The sequence below is a fragment of the Callorhinus ursinus genome, unplaced genomic scaffold, assembly GCF_003265705.2.
Source record: "Callorhinus ursinus isolate GAN/ISIS: 27379988/994484 unplaced genomic scaffold, GSC_fseal_2.0 scaffold53, whole genome shotgun sequence".
Classification (NCBI taxonomy): domain Eukaryota; kingdom Metazoa; phylum Chordata; class Mammalia; order Carnivora; family Otariidae; genus Callorhinus; species Callorhinus ursinus.
Window position 1 is genome coordinate 7,316,733 of NW_027397115.1, and position 25,559 is coordinate 7,342,291.

The following is a 25,559-nucleotide window of genomic DNA, read 5'->3' on the forward strand; positions in this document are numbered from 1 at the left end:
CAGCCGACGGTAGCCGAGAGCAGCCGACGGTAGCCGAGAGCAGCCGACGGTAGCCGAGAGCAGCCGAGAGCAGCCGACAGTAGCCGAGAGCAGCCGAGAGCAGCCCGCCACGCTTGCCTCTCGCGTCAGGCGGAGTTGGTCCTTAGCTCAGCGGGCTGATGCGCGAGCGGGCTGGCCCTGTCGTGTAGGCCGTGTCCCTTGGGGGGTGCTGTGGGCTCTTCACACTTACTTGGGTCTCCTTCCTGGGCAGTGGCGGGGGTGAGGACTCGCAGCTGTCCCACCCCGCCCCGGCTCCCCTCTCTGACCCCACCTTTGCTTTCCTTTTCCGCTCGTACTTCGCGGACACTCAGCCAGATTCTTCTGTGGACGGGGGTTTATTTTCTTCACAGGCTTTTGAAAACACGCCCATTGTTTACATCTAAAAGGAGACCTCAGGGACAGGCCCAGATCTCGTTTTTCTTGAGAGGCTGGACGCCCTGGCGCTCCTGGGCCGCATTGCCTTGGGGCAGCGTCCTTCAGCGCGACCGGGGGTCGCCGCCCGCTGTGGGTGTGCCGCGGCTCCCCTTGGCACGCGCTCCCCCCCCCCCCCCCCCCCCCCCCCCCCCCCTCCGCCGCCGGCCTCCCCCCCCCCCTCCTTGTTGCCCCCCCCCCCCCCCCGACAGAAGGTTCCAGGCGGCGACAGAAGCCGCGCCTCCAGGAAGGGCAGTGCGCCGTGGGTGGGCTTGGGCGCCGGGTAAACCCGGGTGGCCGCCTGGCCTGGCCGCGCCACTGCCCAGCAGCATCACGTGGCGCGGTGAGTTAGTAACCTCCCCCCGCACCTGCGTCCTCCTCTGCGTGGACCAGTGATCTCACCCTCGGCGGTCCTGCCGTCTGGGGGCGGGGGGTGCTGTCCCCTGCGTTCTGGGAGGTTTAGCAGCACCTCACGGGCGGAGGCCAGGAGGTGCGAGGAGCACGCCCGTTCTCCGGTTTTGACAGCCGGAGCTGTCCCCACTCATGGCTGCATGTCCCCTAGGGGGCAGAGCTGCCTGGTTGAGACCCGCTGTGGACACCTGCCTGGCTGGGTGTTCGCGAGGCTTAGAGGAGAGCGTGGAGGCCGAGCGCCGCCCTGCACCGCGTCCTCCTCTGCTCGTGCTGCTGTGGGCTCGGTGCGAATCCTCCAGAAGGGGTCCCTTTCGACCCTGCGCGCGCTCTCTGCCCGGCTCAGGCATGCAGCCTGCCTGGGGACCTGGGAGAGAAGCTGAGTTGTGCCGCGTGGAGGGCGGCTGGGCGGGTGGCAGCGCCTGCAGGCCCCGAGGAACCGATGCTGTCACCGGCCGACCCAGCCTTCCCCAGGGACACAGGGGCAGCTTGCGCTTTGCCGGTCGCCGCAGCCCCTTCCCCCTTGGTGTTCGTTTGCTTGACCTCTGAACCGGGACCCTCGGCGGTGTATCTGACCTTCGACCCTGTGTCACGTTTAGGTGGCCCTGGTACAGTGGACCGAAAGCGTGGGCTTAACCCTGGTGGGCCGAGACCAGTCTTCCATGCAGCTGAGGACCCCTGGCGACCAGATCCTGAACTTCACCATCTTACAGATATTCCCTTTCACCTATGAAAGCAAGCGCATGGGCATCATCGTGAGGGTGAGTTACCTTCTCTAGGACTTAACATGATTAAAAACTTAAGTCTCCTGCGTGGGTCCCCGTAACCTCAACATTCTTTCTTAACTGTTTATTACCCTCTTTCTTCTGATGTCGATTGTCCAAACTAACAAGAGAACAGAATTGCCTGAACGGAAAGAATATTATCAGTCCATCAATTAGCCAAGACCTCAGATAGCTGATCAGCTTCTGGTTAACCTAGTTCTAGAGGGAAAGGCCTAAAGTACGTGAACTGGGCATTTCTTTCTTTCTTTCTTTCTTTTTTTTTTTTTAAAGATTTTATTTATTTATTTGGCGGAGAGAGAGGGAACACAAGCAGAGGGAGTGGGAGAGGGAGAAGCAGGCTTCCCGCGGAGCAGGGAGCCCGATGCAGGGCTCGATCCCAGGACCCCGGGAACATGACCTGAGCCGAAGGCAGACGCTTAACGACTGAGCCACCCACGTGCCCCAAGGACTGGGCATTTCTTGATAACAATACCTTTCTCATTGTGTACACTTTTGTTTAAACATCTATCTGCTGAGGTGAAATTCACATAAGCAAACCATTTTAAAGTGTGTAATTCAGTGGCATTTAGTATATTCACAGTGTTGTGCACCCATCGCTTCTTCTTTTTTTTTTTTTTTTTTTAGGAGAGACCATGCAGATGCCCTGGGGGGTGGGGTGAAAGGAGAGGGAGAGAGAGAATCTTAAGCAGGCTCCTCACCCAGTGCGGAGCCCAGTGCGGGCCTTGATCTCATGACTCTGAGCCGAAATCAAGAGTCAGACACTTAACTGACTGAGCTACCCAGGCCCCCTGCAACTACCACTTGTCAAGTTGCAAAACATTTTCGTCACCCCAAAAGGAACCCTAATACCCATTAAATAGCGACTCCCCATTCCCCCCTTCATTCTAGTCCCAGGAATCACCAATCTGCTTCTGTCTCTAGAAATTTACTGATTCTGGATAGTTCATATAACTGGAATCCTATGACACATGACCTTTTGTGTCTGACGTCTTTCATTTAGCATAATGTTATCAGGGTTCATCCAGGTTGTAGCATGAACCAGAACTCCATTCCTTTATATGGCTAAGCGATTGCTTATCCATTCATCTGTTCATAGACATTTGGGTTGTTTCCACCTTTTGGCTATTGTGAATAGTGCTGCTATGAGCACTCACGTACAGGGATTTGAATACCTGTTTTTAATTCTTTTGGCTATAGACCTAGGAATGGAATTGCTGGGTCATCCTGGGTCCATTACACACTTGCTGGGTAATCCTTTTATCTTTATGAGGAACCTCCAAATGGTTTTCTGTAATGCTGCACCATTTTACATTCCCACTGGCAACGTAGGAAGCTTCCAATTTCTCCACATCCTCACCAACACTTTTTATTTTCCTTTTTCACTTTTTTGGTTATAGCCATTTTTGCAATTGAGAAGTGATATTTCATTGTGGTTGCGATTTGTATTAACTTAATGACTGATGATGTTGACTCTTTTTTTTTTTTTTTTAAGATTTTATTTGACACAGAGAGACACAGCAAGAGAGGGAATACAAGCAGGGGGAGCGGGAGAGGGAGAAACAGGCTCTCCGCTGAGCAGGGAGCCCGATGTGGGGCTTGATCCCAGCACCCTGGGATCATGACCTGAGCTGAAGGCAGCCGCTTAACGACTGAGCCACCCAGGCGCCCCGTTGACTATCTTTTTGTGTGCCTATTGGCCAATTTTATATCTTCCATGGAGAAATGTGTATTCAACTCCTTTGCCCACCTTTTAATTTGGTTGTTTGTCTTTTTGTTGTTCAGTTGTAAGAGTTCTTTATGTAGTCTGGATATTATCAGAGAGTTGATATGCAAATATTTTCTCTTATTTTGTAGGTTGTCTTTTCATTTTCTTGATAAAATTCCTTTGATCACAGAAGTCACTAATTTTGCTGAAGCCCAATTTATTTTTTCTTTTGTTGCTCTTGACTTAGGTGTCATATCCAAGAATTTTTTTTATTTTAGTAATCTATTTTTTAAATTTTTATTTCATTTTATTTTATTATGTTATGTTAGTCACCATACATTACATCATTAGTTTTTGTTATAGTGTTCCATGATTCATTGTTTGCGTATAACACCCAGTGCTTCATGCAATACGTGCCCTCCTTAATACCCATCACCAGGCTAACCCATCCCCCTGCCCCCCTCCCCTCTAGAACCCTCAGTTTGTTTCTCAGAGTCCATCGTCTCTCATGGTTCGTCTCCCCCTCCAATTTACCCCCCTTCATTTTTCCCTTCCTACTATCTTAATTTTTTTTTTAAACATATAATGTGTTATTTGTTTCAGAGGTACAGGTCTGTGGTTCATCAGTCTTACACAATTCACAGCGCTCACCATGGCACATACCCTCCCCAATTTCCATCACCCAGCCTCCCCCTCCCCCCCCCCCCCCCCCACTCCAGCAACCCCCCCTTTGTTTCCTGAGATTAAGAGTCTCTTATGGTTTGTCTGCCTCTCTGGTTTCATCTTGTTTCATTTTTTCCTCCCTTCCCCTATGGTCCTCTGTCTTGTTTCTCGAATTCCTCATATCAGTAAGATTATATGATACTTGTCTTTCTCTGATTGACTTATTTCGCTTAGCATAATATCCTCTCATATCCAAGAATTTATCATTAAACCCAAGGTCATGAAAATTTACCCCTATATTTTAGGAGTTTTGTAGTTTTAGCTCTTTAAGTCAATGACGCATCTTGGGTTCATTTTTGTATATGGTGTGAGGTAGGGATTCAACTTCATTCTTTTGCATGTGTATATACAGTTGTTCCAGCACCATTTGTTGGAGAGACTGTTGTTTCTTCCTTGAGTAGTCTTGGCCCCCTTGTTGTAATTCAATATTTTAAAAGGTTTTTCATTTGTACAATTACAAAAATTATTGGAAAAAAATATGGTGATCACTCAGCATCATCATTTTGTCCCATTTATTTCAAATTTTGTTTTTATATATTTTGAAACTTGTTGAAATACAACGTCCACAGCGAACAGTGCAAACATCCTAAGTGTGCAGCTCAAGTGTTTTACACGGCACACCCATGTGACCAGCATCCAGAGCAAGGATCAGAATCCCAACCTTCGTTACCCCAGCAACTCCCTTGTGCTCCTTGCTGGTCACCTATATCCCTCTCCCAGCAGGGATAGAACCACTCTCCCAATTTCTACCACTGATTAATCTCTTTTTGAGATTTTCTCCTTATATAAGAGAAATCATGCAGTAGATTTTCATGTTTGAGTTCATTTGCTCAAATTTATATTTGTGAGATTCATCCCTATTTTTGTAGGTATTGCAGTTTAAATATTTTTTTAAAGAAATAAAACATTGTGCATTCAGTTGAAGGCCCATCTGCCCCTCCTGGATGTGCTTCCTTTCCATTCCTATAGGAAGTTCGTAACTTTTAAGGAATTTTCAAATATTAATATCAGATACGTTTGGGGATAAATAATGTGTATTACGGTTTTGTGTATTTTTATTCTTTGTATAAGTAGCATTATATCATTATCTCACTTCCTGTTCTTAACATTTAAAAGAACTTTATGTTCATACACTTAATGCTACTTCATTACTTTTAGCCATGTTAGAGCGTTACGTTGTATGGATATACGTCCCTTCCTTCAGTTTACTGGAGTTCCCTGTTGATACCCATTTAGATAGTTGCCCCTGTGTTTGCCGTTAGAAGCAGCACTGCCCTGCGTGTCCTTGTCCTGGCCTCCGTTAGACGTAATGCTGTTTCTCTGTGGAGTATGTCCAGAGGTTGGGTTGGCTGGACTGGCGACATACACATCTCTACCTCTAGCAGAGGTCATCCGCTTTTCTCCCCGAAGTGCTTGTACTAATCTTAGTCCTACCGTTCCTCCACATCCTCACCACTATTTGATAGTGTCAGATTTTTAAAATTTTGTCACTATCTTGTTTTACCATTTGCTCTTTTACTCAAAGAACCACAACTTTCCATTCTGGGAAGCCTGGGAACCCTGTGTTCCACACATCACTGTGTTCAGTAACTCTTAAACCTGGCTGATCATCAGAATTACCCAGAGAGCTTTAAAAATGCAGATGACTTTGTCCCATCTGGACCTGTTTTGGTATTGGGATGGTTCCTTGGCATTTGTAAAGCTTTTTCACATCATTTGGCTTGATTGGAAAAAACTGTGCTCAGATCATGGGCAACTTTGGAATATGACTCATCTTTTTTGTTTTTAAAAGAAATGAGGCACTGAATTTAAATAAAAAAAAAAAAAAAGAAATGAGGCTCCCCTTTACCCTGATCTACCCCAGTGTTTTATGCCTTATAAAGAGCAAAGAGCTGTAGATTCCATTATAATAATTCTGTAATAGTAGTATGAGAAGTTTGTGATCAGGGCCGTTAGCAGTAGCAGGGGTACTAGTAGCTGCTGGAACAGCAATAATGTAATGATAGGTAACATTTAATGATGCTTATTGCGTGCCAGATGCTGTTCTAAATGATTTGCATAAACTCACTAATTCTTATTGTAAGCCAACAAGGTGGGTACCAGTATGACTGGCATTTGACAGAGGATAAAACTGAGGTGTAGAGAGGCTCAGCAGTCTCCTCAAGTTCACCTTGCTGGGGAATGGTGGAGCCGGGACTGGACCCCAGGTGATATGGCCCCCAAGTCCATGCTCTTTAACCACTAGGACCTGGGAGCTTAGGTGTGGTGAATGGGGTGTTGAAGAGCTCCTAGAGCATCCGTAGTAATGTTGCGGTAGTGTATCATGTGTTGCTGCATAGCAGATTACCCCACACTTAGTGGCTGCTGACAATAGAAGGTAGTATCTCACGGGGTCTCTGGGCCAAGACTCTGGGTGCAGCCTTGCTGGGTCCTGTGGCCCATGGTGTCTCGCAGGCTGCCAACACCTAGGGTTCAACTGGGGGCGGATCCACTTCCAGATAAAATCAGGGTTGTTGGCAGGACTTGGCTCCTTGCGCTTGTTGGACCGAGGGCTTCAGTTCTTCACTGTTTTGGCAGGAGGCCACCCTCATTCATTGCTCCACAGGCCTCTCTGTAGGTCAGCTCCCTTGTCAGCCGGCTTTGTCTGAGTGAACGAGTAAGCATGTGAGCAGGAGGGGAGGCACAGACTTTGTAACCTGCTCTCAGAACTGGCCTCCCCTCACTTCACTTCTGCAACGCTAAACTGGAAGCAAGTCACCGAGTCCATCCCCCGCCCCCCGCCCCAACTCAGTGGGAGCAGGTCTTATAAGGGCATGAATACCAGGGCCTAGGGGTCACTGGGAGCCGTTGAAGAAGCTGCCTCCCCTCCGTGTAGAAGAAACAGCTTCATGAACTGCTGTTGTGCTGACCCAGTGACGCAGCATGAATGTGCTTTGAAAATGACACATTTTAAGGGATTTTTATGTCCCTGATGCCAGTAGGCACTTTCAGACTCAACAGGACGCATATCCTTGGCAACTTTTGGGTGGGAAGGGGGCTCTTTTGCCCACGCTGCTGCTGCTGTTCCCCACGGGCCCATACCTGGCCTGACCCATGGCTTCTAAACCGTTATCTTGAGCACACATCTGATGTCAAGAACATCCGTGGCCTGGAAGCAACAGCACAAATCAGGTGGGTGGGTGTTTCCTGGTGAATCAGAGTCATTATCTCCCATGGATTTACTTTTGTTCCGGCTTTTATGTTTTCAAGTTTTAGGACCATGGGCACTGCTGAAGTCATTTGAGGGCTGACTCATCGTCAGATACCCAATATCAGCCATTCTCGGATAAGTGAGCAATATCCCCCACCCTTCCTTTAGCTGTGAGGGGCTCTCGTTCGTTCCCAGATACGCGCCATATTTTATGAGCTGTGGCCCCGTGTCTTATCACAGCAGGAACAGTAGGGGATACTTGTTGGATGGGCAAATGGTTATTTTAAAAACAGCACCCCACCCTTCCAAGGTTATAAAAAACAGATGAACCCAATATTTAGTTAAGGCATTCAGAACAAATACGTATGTAAAGAAAGAGCTCAAGCTCTAATCATCTTTATTTTCACCACCCAAAGATGACCCCCTTCTTCCCTTTTCAGAGAATTTCCTCTCAGTTTTTTTTTTCTACGCATATAGGAGTGTAAAAATCCACACAAATTTTTATGAAATTGGGATCAAATGTCACATAAGGCTTTCTAAACCCTCCCCACATTGAATAATATATATGGTGAAAATTTTCTCAGATCAGTAAAAGATGATTTTTATGATTTTAATGTGTGCACGGTGCTGTGTTGAAAAAAAATACCATTAATTAAATATTCCTTTCTTGGAAACTTAACGTTTTTCATTTCTCCACAACTAAAAGTCAATTTGTGAGCATCCATCTTTGCTAGGCCATCTTTAATGAAATGCGAATTATTGCTAAGTTTTCTAGTTTGCTGACCTGTCTTTTTTTTTTTTTTTAAGATATTATTTATTTATTTGACAGAGAGGACAGCAAGAGCAGGAACACAGTGGAGGAGCGGGAGAGGGAGAAGCGGCTTGCCGCTGAGCAGGGGGCCTGTTGTGGGACTTGATCCCAGGACCCCGGGGCCATGACCTGAGCTGAAGACAGACGCTTAACTGGCTGAGCCACCCAGGCGCCCCTGTCTCCCTCTTTATCTGTGGTTTTGATGGGTGGAAATTAGCCTCCAGGGCATGTGGGCAGGTTCTCTGTAGAAATCTCCTTAACTCCTCTAATGAAGTGGTTTTCGTCCTGGGGCCATTTCGCCTCCAGGGGACACTCGAAAATGTTGGGAGATATTTTTGGTTGTCACAACTCAGGGTGGTACCACTGACATCATCTAGTGGGTGGAGACCAGGACACAACCTCCTGACAAAGAATGATCCATCCACCCCAAATGTTCATTGTGTGGGGGCCAACAGCTCAGTTCTGATGTACCCAGATATCCTGCCTCTTATTTGAAGATACCTGCCCAACTACCCTGTGGAAGGAAGTGTTAACTCAGCTGTAAGATGTCTTGGCTTGGTGCCTGTTGACAGTTAGGATTGTGCTCTCTCCTGGTTCATCAGCACCCCCAAATCCGTGTGAGCCCGTGGACGGTACTTGGCAGGTACTTCTTGCACTCACAAAGTGAAGTCTTGGCGAGAATCTCTGTCTTCTGAGGGCTTCTTTGGGGCTAGCGTCCTTGTCTCTCTGAAGAAAGGCTGCGTTGCCTGCTTTGTTTTCGTTGTGTACAGACGTTTCACTGCCCGCTCCCCCACCCGTCCCACGTAGAATGATGGAGGCGGATCATCGCTGTAGATCATACCCCTGTCATTGTTTGCATAAAAGAGGCCTTTGAACGGGGGCCAGAATCAGACCACAGTGGAAAAAGATGAGGCCCCCAAACAATGCAGTGCATCCAGCAGCTCTGTAAATTTACGGCGTAGTCTTGCCATAATAGGAGAGCGAAGTAACCTTGTGATGAACTGGGTGGGAGGAAATGAGTAACGGGAGGAGATGGTTGATACAGTGTTTATACTGGACGGGCTGTCCGAGCTCTCCCGAGCACCCTCTGCAGGAGAGGAAGCTGGGAAGGGGGAAGCTATTTCCTACCGCTGTGTCGTTAAGCACCTTTTGGGTGAAGGGGAAAGGGAAAAGCCCTGGGATGCTTTCAGGCAGTTGTCTTTGGCCGGAGTCACGAGCAGGCATAGGTGTGATCCGTCAAAGATGAAGTGTGCAGCTTTTCTCTGTTAACACACAGGTGCCTCTCACGGTGGCCGGCGGGGGCTTTTATGGGTAAGCGTGTAGTTCTCAAAGATGGTTAGTGATTAGAGGGCATTAGAAAGCTGTTTTAAAGGAGGAAACTTACACCACAAATTTGACTTTGGGTATTTCTTTCGTGTTGAGTAACGAGTTTACAGGCACGTATTCTGGGCTTTCCCCGGCAGCAGAATTCCGGCAGGAAGTGGGGACGGCCATGCTCCGTCCCCTGGCCTGTCTCTGCTGCCTCCAGGCTCGCCGTGATGGGGGTTGCTGAGGAAGGACTGTCAGGGAGTAAGAGCCAGGGGCTTTACCACCGTTCCTCAAAGCCAGGTTTTCTCAGCCTCAACGGTGTGGGCGCCAGCGCGGGCTGATTCTAGGCCGTGGCTGTCCTGTGTGCTGTGGGATGCTCCGCAGCATTTTCGGCCTCCACCCGTGGGATGCCAGTAGCCTCCACAGCCCCTGGTTGTGGCAACCAGAAAGGTCTCCAGATACCGGCAAATACAAAATCCCCTCCCCGGAGAGCCGCTGGGCTAATAAGCCTTGGTCTCCACATCCGGCGTGCTCGAGGGGCGCATAGAGTTACTGTCCCCTGAGCAGGACCGATGATGTTGAGTGGACACCATCTCTGTGTCCGGTCCTTGGCTCTGTGCTCTGTGTAGGTGACGTTGTTTAAGCCACAACAGCCTATGTGGTAGGAGTTGTTAGTATTCCTGTTTTACAGATGAGAAAACTGAGGTTTAGAGAAAGAAGCATGTCCAAGTGCACACAGCCCAAAGCTGGTGTCGGGTCTAAGCATTCAATGCCTGGGCTGTGGTGTTACCTACTTCCCAGAAAACCTGGTCAGTGTGAACGAACACCTGGGTAATCTGATCACTAGCTAGGTGCTCAGGTAGACATAGGGGTCTGGAGTTACTGGGCTCAGCAGTTTGTGAAGGCAGTTTGCTCCCCAGGGAATGTTTGTTTATGTCTGGAGACATTTGGGCTGTTGTCCCCATCGGGGTGCTGCTGGCAGCTGGTGGGGACATCCCAGGGATGTTGCAGAAGGTCTTGCAGTGCACAGGTCAACCCCCACAGCAAAGAACTCTCTAGCCCATGTGTGAATGATGCCAAGGTCGAGAACCCTGCTCTGGATAATTACCTTACTTCCCCACTTTTCCAGGTAGACCACAGTTTGATGATCCTGGCAGTCCCGTCTATAAATTTAAGATGATCTTCCAGCGTGGGAGTCTGTTTCTGTTGGGATAGTAATAACTAAAAACAAAGTTCTTAAATCCTTTTGATCTGGCTTTCATCATTTAATGTGTTTCCAAATGCTTTGAGTTTTCTTCTATTTTCTTGTGGCCTTCGCCCCAAAGTGAGGGCCTCCACCCCCACTTCTTGCTTTTCATCTTTGGCCAAGTGAAAAAAACATTGGCGTCCGCTGAGTATGCTTTGTGTGCCATCTGTCCTGGGAAGTGGGCACAGGAGCAGAAAGCGGGTGTTCCTCTGGGTGTTCATTCCATTGGGCCCCCTCTCTAGGATGAATCAACGGGAGAGATTACGTTTTACATGAAGGGAGCGGATGTTGTCATGGCTGGCATCGTGCAGTACAATGACTGGCTGGAGGAGGAGGTAAGTGGGGTGCAGGGGCTGAGAACTGGGCGGCAGAAGCATGTCTGGAGGCTGCCCCTTGCATGGCATAGTAAGATGGGTCCCTGTACTTGTTACCTGTGCCTATGTAACAGATCACCCCCAGACTTAGCAGCTTAGAACAACACGCTTTTATTTCTCCTGGTTTCTGTGGGCTAGGGATCTGTGCACAGCTTTGCTGGGTCCTCTGCTCAGGGTCTCTCGAGGGCTTGCTTGAGGCTGGGGTCTCATCTGAAGGCTCAAGTGGGGCAAGACACTTCCAAGCTCACTCAGCTGCCCTGCACAAGAGTCAGCTCCTCACTGGATTTTGGCTGGAGGCAGGTACCAGGAGGGTGGGGGTCACTGGGGGCCATGTCACAGGCTGCCTATCCCGGTTTGTGATGTGGAGAATTGGCCACAGCAAGGAGGGAAGAAACTCTGGTTTATCAGGCCGTTTTTATTTTATCTCTCAGCTCCAGGTAGGGGAATACACATTTTCCATTCAGTAATACTATGTTTTCAGTTAGAGGGTTGCAAACTCAAATGCCGACAGGGGCCAGGCAGGTAGGTCAAATGAAACAGGCTGGGGTGTGTTATAACCGGGTCACACTTTGTGTGTCTTCACTTGACAACTGTTTTCTGGGAAGACCTAGAAGCAGCTGCTTTTCTTCCATCGTTGGTTGCGGTTATTTGGGAAAGCATGTGTGGTTTCGTCAGAGGTTCAGTTTTTCCAACAAGCCAAAAATCCAGATTTATCTGTGAAGTCTTAGAGCGTTGACTTACATTTTGAAATGTATACTGTGCCAATCGAAGAAAACCTATGCATAGGCCATGTTTGGCCCGTGGGCTGTGATGTCACAGCCTCCCTTGAGATTTACTTCAGGGAGGGTTGCTTTAGGGGAAAGCCATATTCTGATTTGCCACTTTCCCCATGCCCCTGTGTCCACTGCAGCATCCAGCCCTCCTCAGTGAGAGTCTGGGGCTTGGAGGCAGAGCCCTTAGTATGGCTCTCCACTGACTGAGGTCTGCTTTGCAGTGTGGAAACATGGCCCGAGAAGGTCTGCGGGTGCTCGTGGTGGCGAAGAAGTCTCTCGCAGAGGAGCAGTATCAAGACTTTGAAGTAAGTGGTCCTGGGACCTTTCTGCTACTTTTTGCAGCCCTACCCTTACCTCCCTGGTCATATCTCCTCTCCGTCTCTTCCTCGCTCATTCTGCTCTAGCCATACTGAGGTCCTTTCTGAGCACCCCAGGCTCACTTCTGCCACAGGGCCTTTGCACTTGCTCTTCTCACTGCCTGGAACCCTCTTCCTGCACAGAGCTCTGTGGCCTGCTCCCTTGCTTCCTTTGGGTCTCTGCTCAAATACTACTGCCTCTGAGAAGTCTTCTTGGACTCCCCATCTAAGGCAGCCCCACCTCACTGCTTGCCATCCATCACCTGCTTAACTTTCTTCACTGTGCGAATCCCCATCTAGGATGATCTTATTTCTATGTTTCTGTCTAGTGTTCTTCATATCTCCTTCCTGGAACAAAATCTTTTTCAGAGCAGAGACCATCAGTCTGGTTTGCTCTTGTACCCCACTACTTAGGTTAGTCATGGGCACATGGTATACCCTCTGGAAAATTTGAAATGAATCACCTCCTTGGAGCCCTCATTTCTGTATGAAAAAGAGTTGAAATAGATCATTAACTTTCACGGCCAAGGGTTCCAGCATGAATATGTCTGGTTTATTGTCCTCTTCTCCCATAAACTGTGTGTTTCTTGAGGGAAGGGTCCTTGTATCCCCCGGCCTGTCACAAAGCCCAGCGCATGCATGGGTGTGTGACCGAAAGGGAGAGAAGTGTGGTTGGGGGACAGGCTTCTGGGGTCCTTGTCTGGCTCCACCCAGAGGAGCTATGCCTGAGTCTGTCTCTTCCTTGTGCTTGAGTTCTTCGTAAAGTTTTATTTAGCAAGAATTTTAGCCCTGATAAATTCTACCGTCCTTTCAAGTTTAAAGGCGTGTGTTTGAAACAACCCATTAAGGGATTTTTGATTTTCTTCCATGTCTTTGCTAACCCTGCAAAGTAGCTAAACTGAAGGGTTGGGTCAAGGGTCTTTGGAGGTGGGACTTCATCTCCAGAAAACCCAGTGATCAGGGGTTCTTGGTCACAAAGCGTGTGCTGTGTGTGGGAGAACCTGCCGTTTTTTTGAGATCTTAAGTTGTACCTATCCTTGCAACAACCCAGGGAGGTTGGGGCTGTTATTGCTGCTTCATGGGTGAGAACAGTGGAGGCTCAGATACGTTGAGCAGCTTGCTAGAAGTTGCACAGCAGGTAAGTAAAGAGGAAAGGGTAGAACTAGGGCCTATGCAAGTTCTGGGCCAATGAACTTGGAAGGACACTGGAAGTCTCCGTTCATCCCTTGGAGGTCCAACCATGCCCTGGGGTCCCCCACTTGGTGTTGCATTCTCCTTGCCCGTCAGCCTGGCCCCTTCCCACCCTAAGCAGTGGCTGGGTCTCCCGCTGTGTCGCAGGCCCGCTATGTCCAGGCCAAGCTGAGTGTGCACGACCGCTCACTCAAAGTGGCCACCGTGATCGAGAGCCTGGAGATGGAGATGGAGCTGCTGTGTCTGACGGGGGTGGAGGACCAGCTGCAGGCGGACGTGAGGCCCACCCTGGAGACGCTGAGGAATGCTGGCATTAAGGTAGGCCGGACCTGCCTGGGACCCAGCTGCTGAGATTCACCATCGGCCCTGCAGCAGAGTGCAGAAATTAGAGAAGGTGGGGGGCGCCTGGGGGGCTCAGTCGTTAAGCGTCTGCCTTCGGCTCAGGTCATGATCCCAGGGTCCTGGGATCGAGCCCCGCATCGGGCTCCCTGCTCGGCGGGAAGCCTGCTTCTCCCTCTCCCACTCCCCCTGCTTGTGTTCCCTCTCTCGCTGTGTCTCTCTCTGTCAAATACATAAATAAAATCTTAAAAAAAAAAAAGAAATTAGGGAGGGGGTGGGGAAGGAGGTGGGAATAGAGGAAAGGTGGGGGGAGGAGGGGGCACGGACAGCGACCCACAGCTCTGGCTCAGATGAGCCACTGCGTCCCTCCAGCCCTGCTTCTGGAAGACGTCTTGTGTGTTTGCTTTTACTGCTGTCGTCCCCCCCCCCCCGCAGCGGGCTCCCCGTGGGACCACGTGCCTCCCCTTCTCCCTCCAGCAGGCTTGGGGTGTTCGGCATATTCTTGTTGAGCCACCGGCCGGCCAGCCATCTGCCTGTTGTTCTGGGTGAATGAGGGGCCGCCCCGTGGACTGACCACCTGTACCAACAAACTGCCTTATTTATTTACACTGTTTGGGTCCAAAAAGAAAAAAAAAGAAAGAAAAAAATTCAGGCGTTTAATCCAGAGAGGCCAGCAGAGGGCGTCCGAGCAGCACGCTACGTTTTAAAGGCCCTGAGCAAAACAAGCGCAACCTCACTGGCTTGAAGCTCCTGGACTCGGCGTGTTTGCCGCCCACCTCCTCCCCGAAGCAGCTCTCGGGGGGAGTCCTTGGGCCGGTACTTGGCACGGGCTCCCGTGAGCGGGGCCGCAGTAATAAGGGAGCTCTAGCCACAGTCGTGCCCGTGGGGGGGACTCACACGCATGTGGGCAAGTGTCGTTGCAAACCAGATCCTGTCGTGTATCTAGTTTGTTGCAAGGACATTGCCAGCAAGATCCCAGTTTTGGAAAAACAGTCCAAAGTCAGAAGGGCTTGCTTCTGTTGCACTGTGGCGCTGAAATTTGTCCCTGGCAACTTCCGTAGACCTCGTCTCCCTAAGATTTGGAATTCTGGTTTCTGCTTCTGGCTCCATCCTGAGCTTCCCCTCAAAGCTGTCCTCTCCAAAAGGCTGTTTTATTCCCAGAGTGTGGACTGGACTTCTCTTTCTGGTTTCCTTGGTCAGACGGGAGGGGGAAGGGGGGGCGAGGGGTCAGGGGGGTTTGTAGGCAGGCCTAGCACAAGGTCCTTCACAGGCCAGAAGCTGTTGGAACTTGGAAAATTTCTACTTTAGCCCCTCCCCAGATGCAGCAGCTGAGGCCAAGCAAGGTGGGAAGTGTGCTGCTGGGCCTGGGGCTCAGGTCTGGGCGCGTACCTGCAGTGCCGCCCTGTCATCCCGGACGTGGGGCATCAGTCACATGGTGCTTCGATGACTTTCCATGGTTTTCTAGAACTTGAGCCTCCTAGCTCCTTTCCCAGTGTTTCAGCAAACCCTGAACACTGGGATCACTACAAAGAATTTTTTTTTTAACGGCCAGATGAGATGTTGAGAGAGGAGGCTGACACCCACCAGGGTCAAGCCCAGAGCCACAGCCCCCCTGAGAAGGGCCCAGTGCCCGCATCCTGGCTGTCTCACTGCCTGGGTTTGGCTCCAGTTTCTCCACTGACTGCTTTGGCAGCCCTTGGCAAGTGGCTTGACTTCTCAGTGCTCTGTTTCCTACCTTTCCACATTACCCTGAAGGTCAAGTGCACTGAGCGTGGATGGCGCTTGATCAGTGCCCGGCCCGGCAAATGCTCTGGAGACCATGGCCATTGCTTTCCTGTACCTCCCCACTGCCGGCATGTGCTTTGTGCGTGACCCTCCCTGCTGGGGCCGCGAGAGCGGGGGGTCAGTGGGTAAACCAGCGGAGCAGGAAGCGCATTCAGTTTGGGCTCTGAAGGCTGGGATTCTGGGCCTGTTTGGGACAGGAGCTAGCTGTGAGGCTTTGGGGCAAGTCACCTGCCCTCTCTGAGCCCGCGGCAGCAAAACGCAGAATGATCTGTTAGGAGGTGGGGAGGAACTTGGCACATTTACCATTGGCTTAACCAACCACATAGAAAGACTGCATGTAACGTGACAAACCAGTGTTTTCTGTAGGACACGGAAGTGACCCCTCACCCATACCACCATCCCCTTCTTTGAGATTTTTCATTGCTTTAACAAAGATTTCCAGAAGGGGGATGGTGAGGTCCGAGGCCGACCTTCATGATGTCTGTGGAAGCGTGTGGCCAAATGGTTTTCGAGAAATGTTGTATCAGCTTTTGCTGCCACCAGCAGTGATCACTTGGGGTCCTGAAGCCTTTGAAATGGGGTATTCTTGTGGTGTGCTGGGGACACCATGAGCCTTGAGGTAAGTTGGAATAAATGAAGTTTAGCTCGATGTTCCTGGAAACTGAACAGACACAGGCTGCAGGCTGGCCTTGAACAGTGACCAAGAAGCGCTTCCTTCTGCTGTGGTTCCAGGTCTGGATGCTGACGGGGGACAAGCTGGAGACAGCTACGTGCACAGCGAAGAACGCACATCTGGTGACCAGAAACCAGGACATCCACGTTTTCCGGCTGGTAAAGTATTGTCTGCACTGGGGTCTCATGGGGGTGACGCTGCAGTTTGCCCCGTGACCTCAGGACCTCCAGTGCACCCCTAAAGAGGGGAGGGAGGAGTGTGTTAACCACCTTGGGTGGGGGATCTTACAGCATTGGTTTGCGGGGGGAAATTACTGAGGGGCCCTGGGGAAGCTGCAGGCTTCCTTCCGGAGGTAGTGCGGGCCTAGTACGGCCCTGGGTTCTTAACCTGGTGGGGGTCATGGTCCATTTGAGGAGCTGATGCAGGACACAATCGGGATGAAGGATGCAGCTAGGCCCATACGTGGAAAATTGTACATATGAGCCCAGATGCCCCTGGACCCTTGAAGACCAAGTCCTTGGATAAGAAGTAAATTCCAGATCACAGATAGTGGCCTGTCTGCCCTCCTGAAGGAAGCCTTTAGGAATCTTTAGAAGGAGGTATAGTGGGTGGGCAAATGGGAAATTGTGTCTTGCCCTTGCGGCAAGCCCTTGACCCCCAACAGTGCAGCCACAAGGAGCTGCTCGAGGCTAGAAGCCAAGGGCTGGGATCAGCCTGACGGAGCTGGGAGGTGAGGAGCGGGAGGTCCCCTCCGGGCAGGATGCACCAGTCCTGCTCCTGAAACCAGAGCCCTCACGCCCAGAATGGAGGGGCTCTCTGCCGGTCCCAGGAGTGTCCCCTCGACCCCCTGCCTTTGGTCCGTGGTACACGCCGCCTACAGGAGATCTGGCAGTTTGGGGACTGGCCCCAGTAGTGTTGTGTAGAGACAGATACAGTTCGTCTTTATTAGCCATGGATTCCAGATTTGCAAATGCACTTACTTAACTAAAATGTATTCCTAACCCAGAAATCAGTCCTTAGGGCACTCTCAGAGTCCTCCATGGACATGTGCAGAGCAGAGAGAAATCGTTGTTGCCTGATGTGCACATTCCCAGCTGGGGTCACACAAGGCGACTCCCTGCCTTCTCTGCCCTCTACTGCACATGAGCGTACTTCACGGTCTGTGCAGGGCCACTTTTTTTTTTTTAATTTTTGTGCTGTCAGTGATTTCACTGTTTAAAATCCTCCCTCCCAGCACGGTGCTGGAGTGCTGTCTAGTGTTGTGAAGCGCAGGAGGGCTCCGATGTGCTCTATGGAGAACGTATGTGTGTTGGATGGGCTTCCTTTAGGCATGAGTTAGAATGCTGTTGGTTAGGAGTTCAGTGTTCATGAGTCAACAATATGTATTTCAGAAGATGTGTTTAGGGGCACCTGGGTGGCTCCATCAGTTAAACATCTGACTCTTGATTTCGGCTCAGGTCATGATCTCAGGGTCGTGAGATCGAGCCCTGGGTCGGGCTCTTTGCTGAAAAAACAATTAAGATTGTTTTCCCTCTCCCTCTGCCCTTCCCCCTGCTTGCATGCTCTCTCTCCCTAAATAAAATGTTAAAAAAACAAAAAAGATGGGTTTAACTAGAAACACATATAAAACAAGGTTGTATATTGATTGACAAAAATGTTGTGGCCAAAGGCTCACAGGAACCCCGTCCGTATTTCCCCTAGGAGCAATGAATGGTTCCTTATTGGCTAAGTCGGTGTTCGCAGCGACTTTATCGAGTGTAACTGCTGAAAATGATGAAAATCAACTGTATGTCTTATATATTCTGTATGCTCTACATTCGGTATACTTAGGGGTTGCAGACGACAGTCCGTGTGCCACCTGCTTTTGTAAATCAAGTTTTATTTCATTTTTTTAAGATTTTTATCTGAGAGAGCGAACACGAGCAGGGGGAGGGTCAGGGCTGCTTTGGCGCTACCACAGCAGAGTCGAGTCGTTTTGACGAGCACTGTGGGGTCCCCAGAGCTTGCAGTGTGTAACATCTGGTGTGTTACAGAAAAGCTGGCCACCCTGCTAGATGCCTGGCTTCCGACGCCTGCTCCACAGCCCCCTAGATGTGTTACTTGAGGCAGGCTCACGGCTCTGCCGCATCTGCGTTTCCTTACGTGTAAAAGTGTCTCTGTTATCATTATGCATCTTGTAGGGTTGTTGTGAGAAGCAAATGGGGAAAATCCATGGAAAGTGCCTAGCACAGTGCCTGGCACACAATGAAAGTGGGGTCATGTTTAGCTTTTTTTTTTTTTTTATCACGTGGGTCACAGCCGTCCTGGGGGCAATGCAAGGTGATAGTTGGTATACAGGCTCTCCCGCTTCCCACAGAATCATAACAAACACGGTTTAATTTGGCTCTGGGTCTGGTGGCAGGGGCGGGGCAGGGGTCCTTGGCTGGGGTGGCCATTGTCTTCATCCCGGCTTCAGGAAGCCGCTGTTTGTTGTTCTTCCATCTCGGGAGAGCAAGGCCTTCTCCACCCCTCCGTTCCCTTCCAGGTGACCAACCGCAGTGAGGCCCATCTCGAGCTGAACGCTTTCCGCAGGAAGCATGACTGTGCCCTGGTCATCTCTGGAGACTCCTTGGAGGTGGGTGCAGGGACCGCGCCGGCGGGGTCCTCCCAGGACTGTGCGCCCCTTCCTGCTTCGGGGGGGCGGGGGCGGGGACCTCGCTTGACCCACCCCCTCCGCCTCCCCCGCTCCCCCCAGGTTTGCCTCAAGTACTATGAGTATGAGTTCATGGAGCTGGCCTGCCAGTGCCCAGCTGTGGTCTGCTGCCGCTGCACCCCCACCCAGAAGGCCCAGATCGTGCGCCTGCTCCAGGAACGCACCGGGAAGCTCACCTGCGCAGTGGGTAGGCAGCTGCCCCCCCCCCCCCCGCCCCGGCCACCACTGCTGCACCGGGTCCCTTTCTGTAAGGGTGGTCAGACTCGGTTGCTGTGTTCCTCAGATCCCCAGGCCACTTCATGTAGGTCATGCTCTTTTCTCCCAACAGACTTTGGCTCTGTTATTATTATTATTTTTAGTATTTCCCTTTGAGTAAGTGGAGATAAGCGTGCTCTAGGGCTTTTCTCCTGAGCTTGCTCTTTCTTTGCTTGGGAGGCAGGAAGCAGTGTTGCAAAGGGCTGTGGACCACACATGGTGGAGCTGGATCTGGGCTCCCGTCTGTGCTGCTTTTACCCCCAATGCCCCGCGGAGCCTCAGTCTGCCTATTGGTAGAATGGGGTCATAAGCACTCAAATGGTGCTGATGAGGCTGGAAAAGGGGTAGATTTAAAAAGCACTGGCCACAGGGCACAGTATAGGCTCAGTAAGTGTAGAGTCCGTCACTGATCCTGATGGGATGTGGCGCCCCGCACCTCCCAGGCAGGGGTGCGGTGGCTGTGAACACTGGTGTGGTGTGGACACGGTCCCCCTGCCGCTGCTCGATGGCTGGGGCTCCCGCCAGTCACCTGGGGTTCCTCTGACGCCCAGCTGCTCTGTCTGTGAGACAGGAAGCTGATACTGCGGGGCGTGGGAATGATTAAATGGAGCAGGGCAGAAAAGGCTCTTAGTAATAAGCAAGCGCTCAGTAAAAGGCAAATCGTGCACGATGATTCAAAGTAAGAATGAAATGTGGGGATCCTGGTTCTCGCCTCTCCCCAATTTCCCGGCTTTTCTCTCTGGTCCATGCGGCCCACAGGTGATGGAGGCAATGATGTCAGCATGATTCAGGAATCTGACTGCGGCGTGGGGGTCGAGGGGAAGGTGAGTGTGGGTGTGGGGCGTGGAGGGGGGCTGCTCACTGCCGAGTAGTCGGTACGAGGGTGTCGGGTCGTCGTAGCTGCTCTGCTTCACCAGCTGGAGCTTCTTTTTCCCTCAAAACACAGCTTTGATGCTCCTGAAAATTCTAGATTCGCATTATGAAGCATAAAGAACCATGAAACATGATCACCTGGTATTATTACGTGGGAGTCGGACGGAGATCTACATCACTCCATCTTACAGACAACAAGTGCTGGTTTTTCACATGCCAAGACTTAAATAAAAAAAAAAAAGAGTGTTTTGCTATATTGTTAGGGCACAGTGAACGTACTTGGCACTTTCCCACGGCCGTTGTCATGGTGTCCATAAAAGCATCAGTCATCACGCCATGTGTGGATGTCTTGGAGATTAGGGAAGAATGTGGCACGGTCTGCCCCTCGCTAAAAGCTGCATTTTTAAAAAGTTGGTGTGTTATAATAGTTTTTCTCTTTCTGTCCTTGTCACCTATGTACTTGCCTCTTACAGTTTCCTCTGTCCTAATTTGTGACCTCTAAATGACGATAGGCAAGAAGATTGGTTACCAGGTTTGTTAGAACTTTGTGTAAAACAAGAGTACAGAGGTCCTTAGTGAGGGCCGGAGATGCTGTCTTATGCACTTTGTTCCATAGCTTCATGAGTTGGGCTTAATCCAAACATTTTTGTATTCTTCTTTCTACCCTTTCTGGTCTTGTGGTTCTCATCCAGTTGACAATTATTCAAAGTTACAGAATTCAGTGATCTTTGAATGAGATGTTACTGGAACGGACTCTTTTAATGCCAGTCTACCCCACTAGTGGCACCCATCATGCAGCTTTTAAAATCAGAGAATTCTAATGGTTGCACTTCTATAAATGTGCGAAGCTGTACGCTCAGGAATGTTCCATTTGGTGGTGTTAGTAGCCTCAGCGCCCTCCCAGCCTTACATCTCACTTAGAGGAACGGAGTGCTGTCAAGTGCCTATCTCTGACGATTCTTTGCTTCTAATACACGTTATAGGGTGGGCCTACCCGCCAAGGCTTAATACTAGATCCACTTGACCTCCAGATTATAACTATCTGTGATTTAGAATTTTTTTAAAAATAAATTCCTCTTTTTAAATCAAATTTGGACTTAGATCACCAACCGAGCACAGCTTGAAACCAAAGAAGCTCTTCATTGAAGTTTTTCCAAAGATCTTCTCACAGTGTCTTGCTTTTTCAATGAAAAAAAAAAGTGTTTGCCTTGACCTGTGCTCCTGACGGTGCCCAATTTTATGCGGATTTTAGGAAGGCAAACAGGCTTCCCTGGCTGCAGACTTCTCCATCACGCAGTTCCAGCACCTCGGCCGGTTGCTCATGGTGCACGGCCGGAACAGCTACAAGCGCTCAGCCGCCCTCAGCCAGTTCGTGATCCACCGGAGCCTCTGCATCAGCACCATGCAGGTGGGCAGGCGGTCCGCCGCCCCACATGGACACGGGGCCGGCAGGGGCAGAGCCTGGAACTAGAGCGGGCTTTGGAGCTATTACCCTCCCTGGCCAGTCTGTTGGTTTATTTGTGGAATTTATTTTCCCACCTGACCAGTTTAGATCCCTACCTGGCCACATTCTGGCTGATAGACCTTGGATTGCCTCAGATCCTTCCTCTGGTGGATGGGGCAGGCCATCCTTGCTTGCGGGGGGTGGCTGCAAGCATCAGCAGGGGTGGCTGTCCAGGGCTTGGCAGGGGGGAGGTGTGGTGTCAATGCCCAGAGTTGTTATGATTGGTTTGCCAGAGGGAAGCATGCAGAGTGAAATGCTAGGTTCATACTCTGGTCCTAGGTTTTCCAAATGCACACATGAGGGCCAGCAGAGAATAACCACAAAAGAAGAACTTGATTTTCTGGAGCTCTTCCTACACCCTGGATGCCCGGCCTCATTTTCACAATGCAGTGTCTCGTGCAGTCGTCACAGTAGCCTGTGCCCATTGTACAGATGGGGAGCCTGAGCCTCCATGAGGCTGAGAAATGTGTGCAGTGTCCCTTGGGGGTTTAGTCTACATCGGCGGCGGGGGGGACTCCAGAGCCCTTCATCACGGTGTCTCCTTGAGTGCCCTCGATCCATGGAGGCCGCCACTGCCTCGGCTTGCATGGGCTCTCAGGTGGGGCAGCATAGCCTGAGGGGCCTCCGGTGTCACAGTTCTGCCTCCAGCCATCGCGGGTGAGAGTCAAGCTGGGTTGTCTTGATTGTTCGTCTTCTCAGGAGTAACATCTTGTTCCCATCTTGTTCCCCACAAAAGGATTCTAGAGTATTTTCCCCACCTTCTGTCTCACCAGCTCCTTTAACATCTGTCATCAGGCTGTAGCGATTAAGTGTACACTAGGAGGAAGGCCAAAGGGTGGGGAAGGAAACACTTGGGTGTTGAAAAACTATTGACTGATTACCTTCATGGACATTTGGTGAAAATATCGCAGTTAAGTAGTGAGAACATAGGGATGATGTGACTTGAAACCCACATCTCTTTCTGACCACACCACTAAATATCTCTGAGACCTTTAGCAAGTCATTTTACCCATCTGGGCCTCAGTGTTCCATCTGTGAAATGGAGATGGTAAGACCTGCCTTGCCTCTCGGACAAGGCTACTTTGAGAAGTAGAGTTCTATAAGGTGTCAAGTGCAGAAGGCATCCTTGCCTCTATTCATAAAAACCAAACAGGATGATGTATCCAGTAAGGTGACATTTTAATCTGTGGGAAAGGCACTTAATTACCATATAAAAGGCATCCTGCCTTTCCAAGTAGCTGAAGTGATGCTGTTCTGTGTACATGAGCCTCCCCCTCCTCTGGCTTCTTCCTTGCCTTCTGGGGTTGATTTTATGTTTTCTATATCTTTTGCATTTGTGAGCATAGGAGCCTTTAAGTGATTTTTATCAATGCAATCTACACCCAAACAGCTGTTACGGTTCATCAGACCACATCTGTACTTTCATGGTAGCTCATAGATATTGCTATGGTTTAATCACTGGGAGATGAATCAGCTTGTCCCTGGGCATGCACACATAAGCTGGGCTGGGTGAGCTGACTTCTGTAAAGCCTGTATGTTGTTACTCTGAACATCAATTTAGAAAAAAATTCCAGGATGGGAAATTGTTCTTTGGGGCTATGGAAAAAGGCCCTTCACCCCTGTCCACTGTGCTGAAAGTGGCTGGCTAAGGGCATGTCCCTGTTAGAACCGCACCTTGGCGTTGGTCTCTTCGATGGATGTGGCCGTAGTGTTTTCTTTTCCCTTAAGTGTTCTCTCCAAGATGAAGGATTTCTGGCCAGCCCGGCCCTTTTAGAGGAAGGAGGTTCTTGACGTTGATTTACGAAACTAAACACCAGATTCTTGACATTTTTACAACCATCCTTTCTGTGCCACAGCCCAGCTGAGGTGAAAAGTCATTTGAAAGGTGGCTTTCACCTTCCAGTTCTGAAATATGACCAAAGTGCCGGTGGGGCTGCCCAGGACCTGGGCCGCAGGTGATTGGGGGAGACGCCTCTGGTCGCACACCCTTTCTAATCACCAGGCTGGCTTGGGCTCTTTCTTGTATACAGCTCTTGAAAAGCCTCTAGCTGTCTCTGGCCTCTTTTTGGTTTTATACTAATAGGAATTAGCTTTGAGGCCACTTTCCTTCTGTTAGCCTGTCGATGCCCAGAGAAGGAAGTGTAACGGAGCATCAAGTCCGATTTTATCTCCCCAGCCTGGTTTTCACTGCCAGTAGCTGCTGTTTTCCAAGTCAGGAAGCAGACATTTCAGGGAGGGTTTGGAAGTGTCTTTATTGCTCTCGTCTAACAAAGGCAGCAGGTTGTGGGCTCTTTGTAAAAATTTCCAGAAACAGTAAAACGTGTCCTGTAAGAAGGGACATGCCTTCTCTGCCGCCCCACCTCCAGGGTAACTGGTGTACATCCTCAAGTGGGGGATTCTTTCTACCTCTGTGTCCATACCTCCGCAAACTTGTTTATCGGTCGCAGCCCAGAGAGGCGGTGCTTCTGAGCTCTCAGGACTGTGGGTTCTGGAGACAGAGCTGGGCTTCAGCCCTGCAGTGCCCTTTACCTGCTCAGATTCCCCTCCTGTGAAATGCAGGTGATAGGAGGACTTGCTCTCATGGGTGGTTCTGGGGATCCACGGAGATCACACAGAGTATTCCTGGGTCCAGCCTGTGTCAGTTAAAGTCTATGTTCACAGAGGGTCTCTGGAGCTAAACCACCTGGGAATGACTCCTGGCTCCCGTCACTTACGAGCTGTGTGATCTTGGGCAGGTCCCTTAACCTTGCTCTGCCTTACTCTTGTCATCCGTGACGAGGGGTTGATGATAACAGTACCTACCTCATAAGGTGGTTGCAATTGTGAAATGAGCTGATGTCCTTAAAGCACTCACAACGGTGCTAGGAAAGTTTGTGCCATGTTAAGTGTTGGGTGTTATTTTATTATATAAGCATAGGGATTTTATCATGATTTTCGGTAACATCCTCCTTTCTCGTTGGCACAGGCTGTCTTTTCCTCCGTGTTTTACTTTGCCTCCGTTCCTCTCTATCAAGGATTCCTCATCATTGGGTAAGGAAATCTAGGCAGGGTATTAATTTTTTATGAAACCTCCCTAAAATGCCACAGATGAGAGAAGAAACATGGTGTCTAGACTGTTTGGTCCCCAAGTTGTCCGCGATGCAGTTCAGAACCTTCTCGAATTTTCATTAGCTTTTTTGAACTGGCCAGCCTGTAACCAGATTGAGGAAGTAGAGTCCAATATGTTTGTGGTTCATAGCACTTGGCCGTCTGTACCTGGAGATGGAAAAATGTTTGCCCATGAGAGTCTGAGCTGATCGGTGATTGGCAACCAAAGCAAGATTGAAGGTTCAGACTCAGTGACTTCATTGGGGTCTTAGAAAAAGTGAAAGGGGAGCCCTGGAAAGTACCCTCCCTGCTGTGGACCCCGGTAGAACGTTGTGCCGCTGGGTCTGTAAGGCGGGGCCAGAGCCTTGCTCTCTTGGGGGATGCGCCTAACGGACCTTCATTGCTGTGTGCCACTGACCTATTAGACTAGGGTGTCACTTGGACATTTGCTGCCTTCAAACCCAGCCCCATTCCTGACTTGGAATTCATGACGTTCCTTTTGATCCTTCAGAGAATGTGCTCAGTCTGTGAATTGCCCAGGTAGGTGGAGTTTGGTTACCACACACCCTAGACGGAGACGCATGTAGGGTGCACTCCTGGTCGTGAAGAGGTGGGAAGCATAGAAAGGCCGGCTGACCCCGGGGGAGAGTCTTACGAAGGATGCCTGCCTTCTTTTTATGTTGGCCCATTCGGTCTGAGAGTCAGCAGTGGAATTCTGCTTGCTTCTAATTGGACAAGTGGACTGTCTTTTATCAGGTCCCAGAAGAACGAAAGAACATGCCAGAGTGTAGGCAGGGGCTCCCTGTGGCCTTCCATGACTGGACCCCTTGTCCCTCTCTGTTCCCGTTTCCTTCTCTCTGCCCCTCACTCACTCAGCTCCAGCTGCAGTGGCTGCCTTGCTGTTCTTCAACCAAGTCGCACTCTCGCCTCAGGGCCTTTGCACGCGATGCTCTCGCTGCCTGGGATGTTCTTCCCTCCATTTGGGCATGACTGCCTCTCACCTTCTGTGGGTGTTCACTCAAACACCACAT

The 25,559-nt window shown here is 50.2% G+C and overlaps 1 protein-coding gene across 1 annotated transcript in view; it reads left to right on the plus strand.

Moving 5' to 3' along the window:
• The window catches only part of LOC112809917 (probable phospholipid-transporting ATPase IIA), a 121,430-nt gene extending 95,877 nt beyond the window's left edge, over positions 1–25,553 (plus strand). Inside the window, exons 15-24 of the mRNA XM_025853323.2 lie at positions 1,458–1,619; positions 10,869–10,961; positions 11,995–12,078; positions 13,468–13,638; positions 16,177–16,275; positions 18,642–18,731; positions 18,852–18,996; positions 19,824–19,888; positions 21,190–21,345; positions 24,407–25,553. Coding sequence (XP_025709108.1) covers positions 1,458–1,619; positions 10,869–10,961; positions 11,995–12,078; positions 13,468–13,638; positions 16,177–16,275; positions 18,642–18,731; positions 18,852–18,996; positions 19,824–19,888; positions 21,190–21,345; positions 24,407–24,475 — 1,134 coding nt within the window. The 3' untranslated portion in view covers positions 24,476–25,553. The remainder of the gene's footprint in view (positions 1–1,457; positions 1,620–10,868; positions 10,962–11,994; positions 12,079–13,467; positions 13,639–16,176; positions 16,276–18,641; positions 18,732–18,851; positions 18,997–19,823; positions 19,889–21,189; positions 21,346–24,406) is intronic.
• The last annotated feature ends 6 nt before the right edge of the window (positions 25,554–25,559 follow it).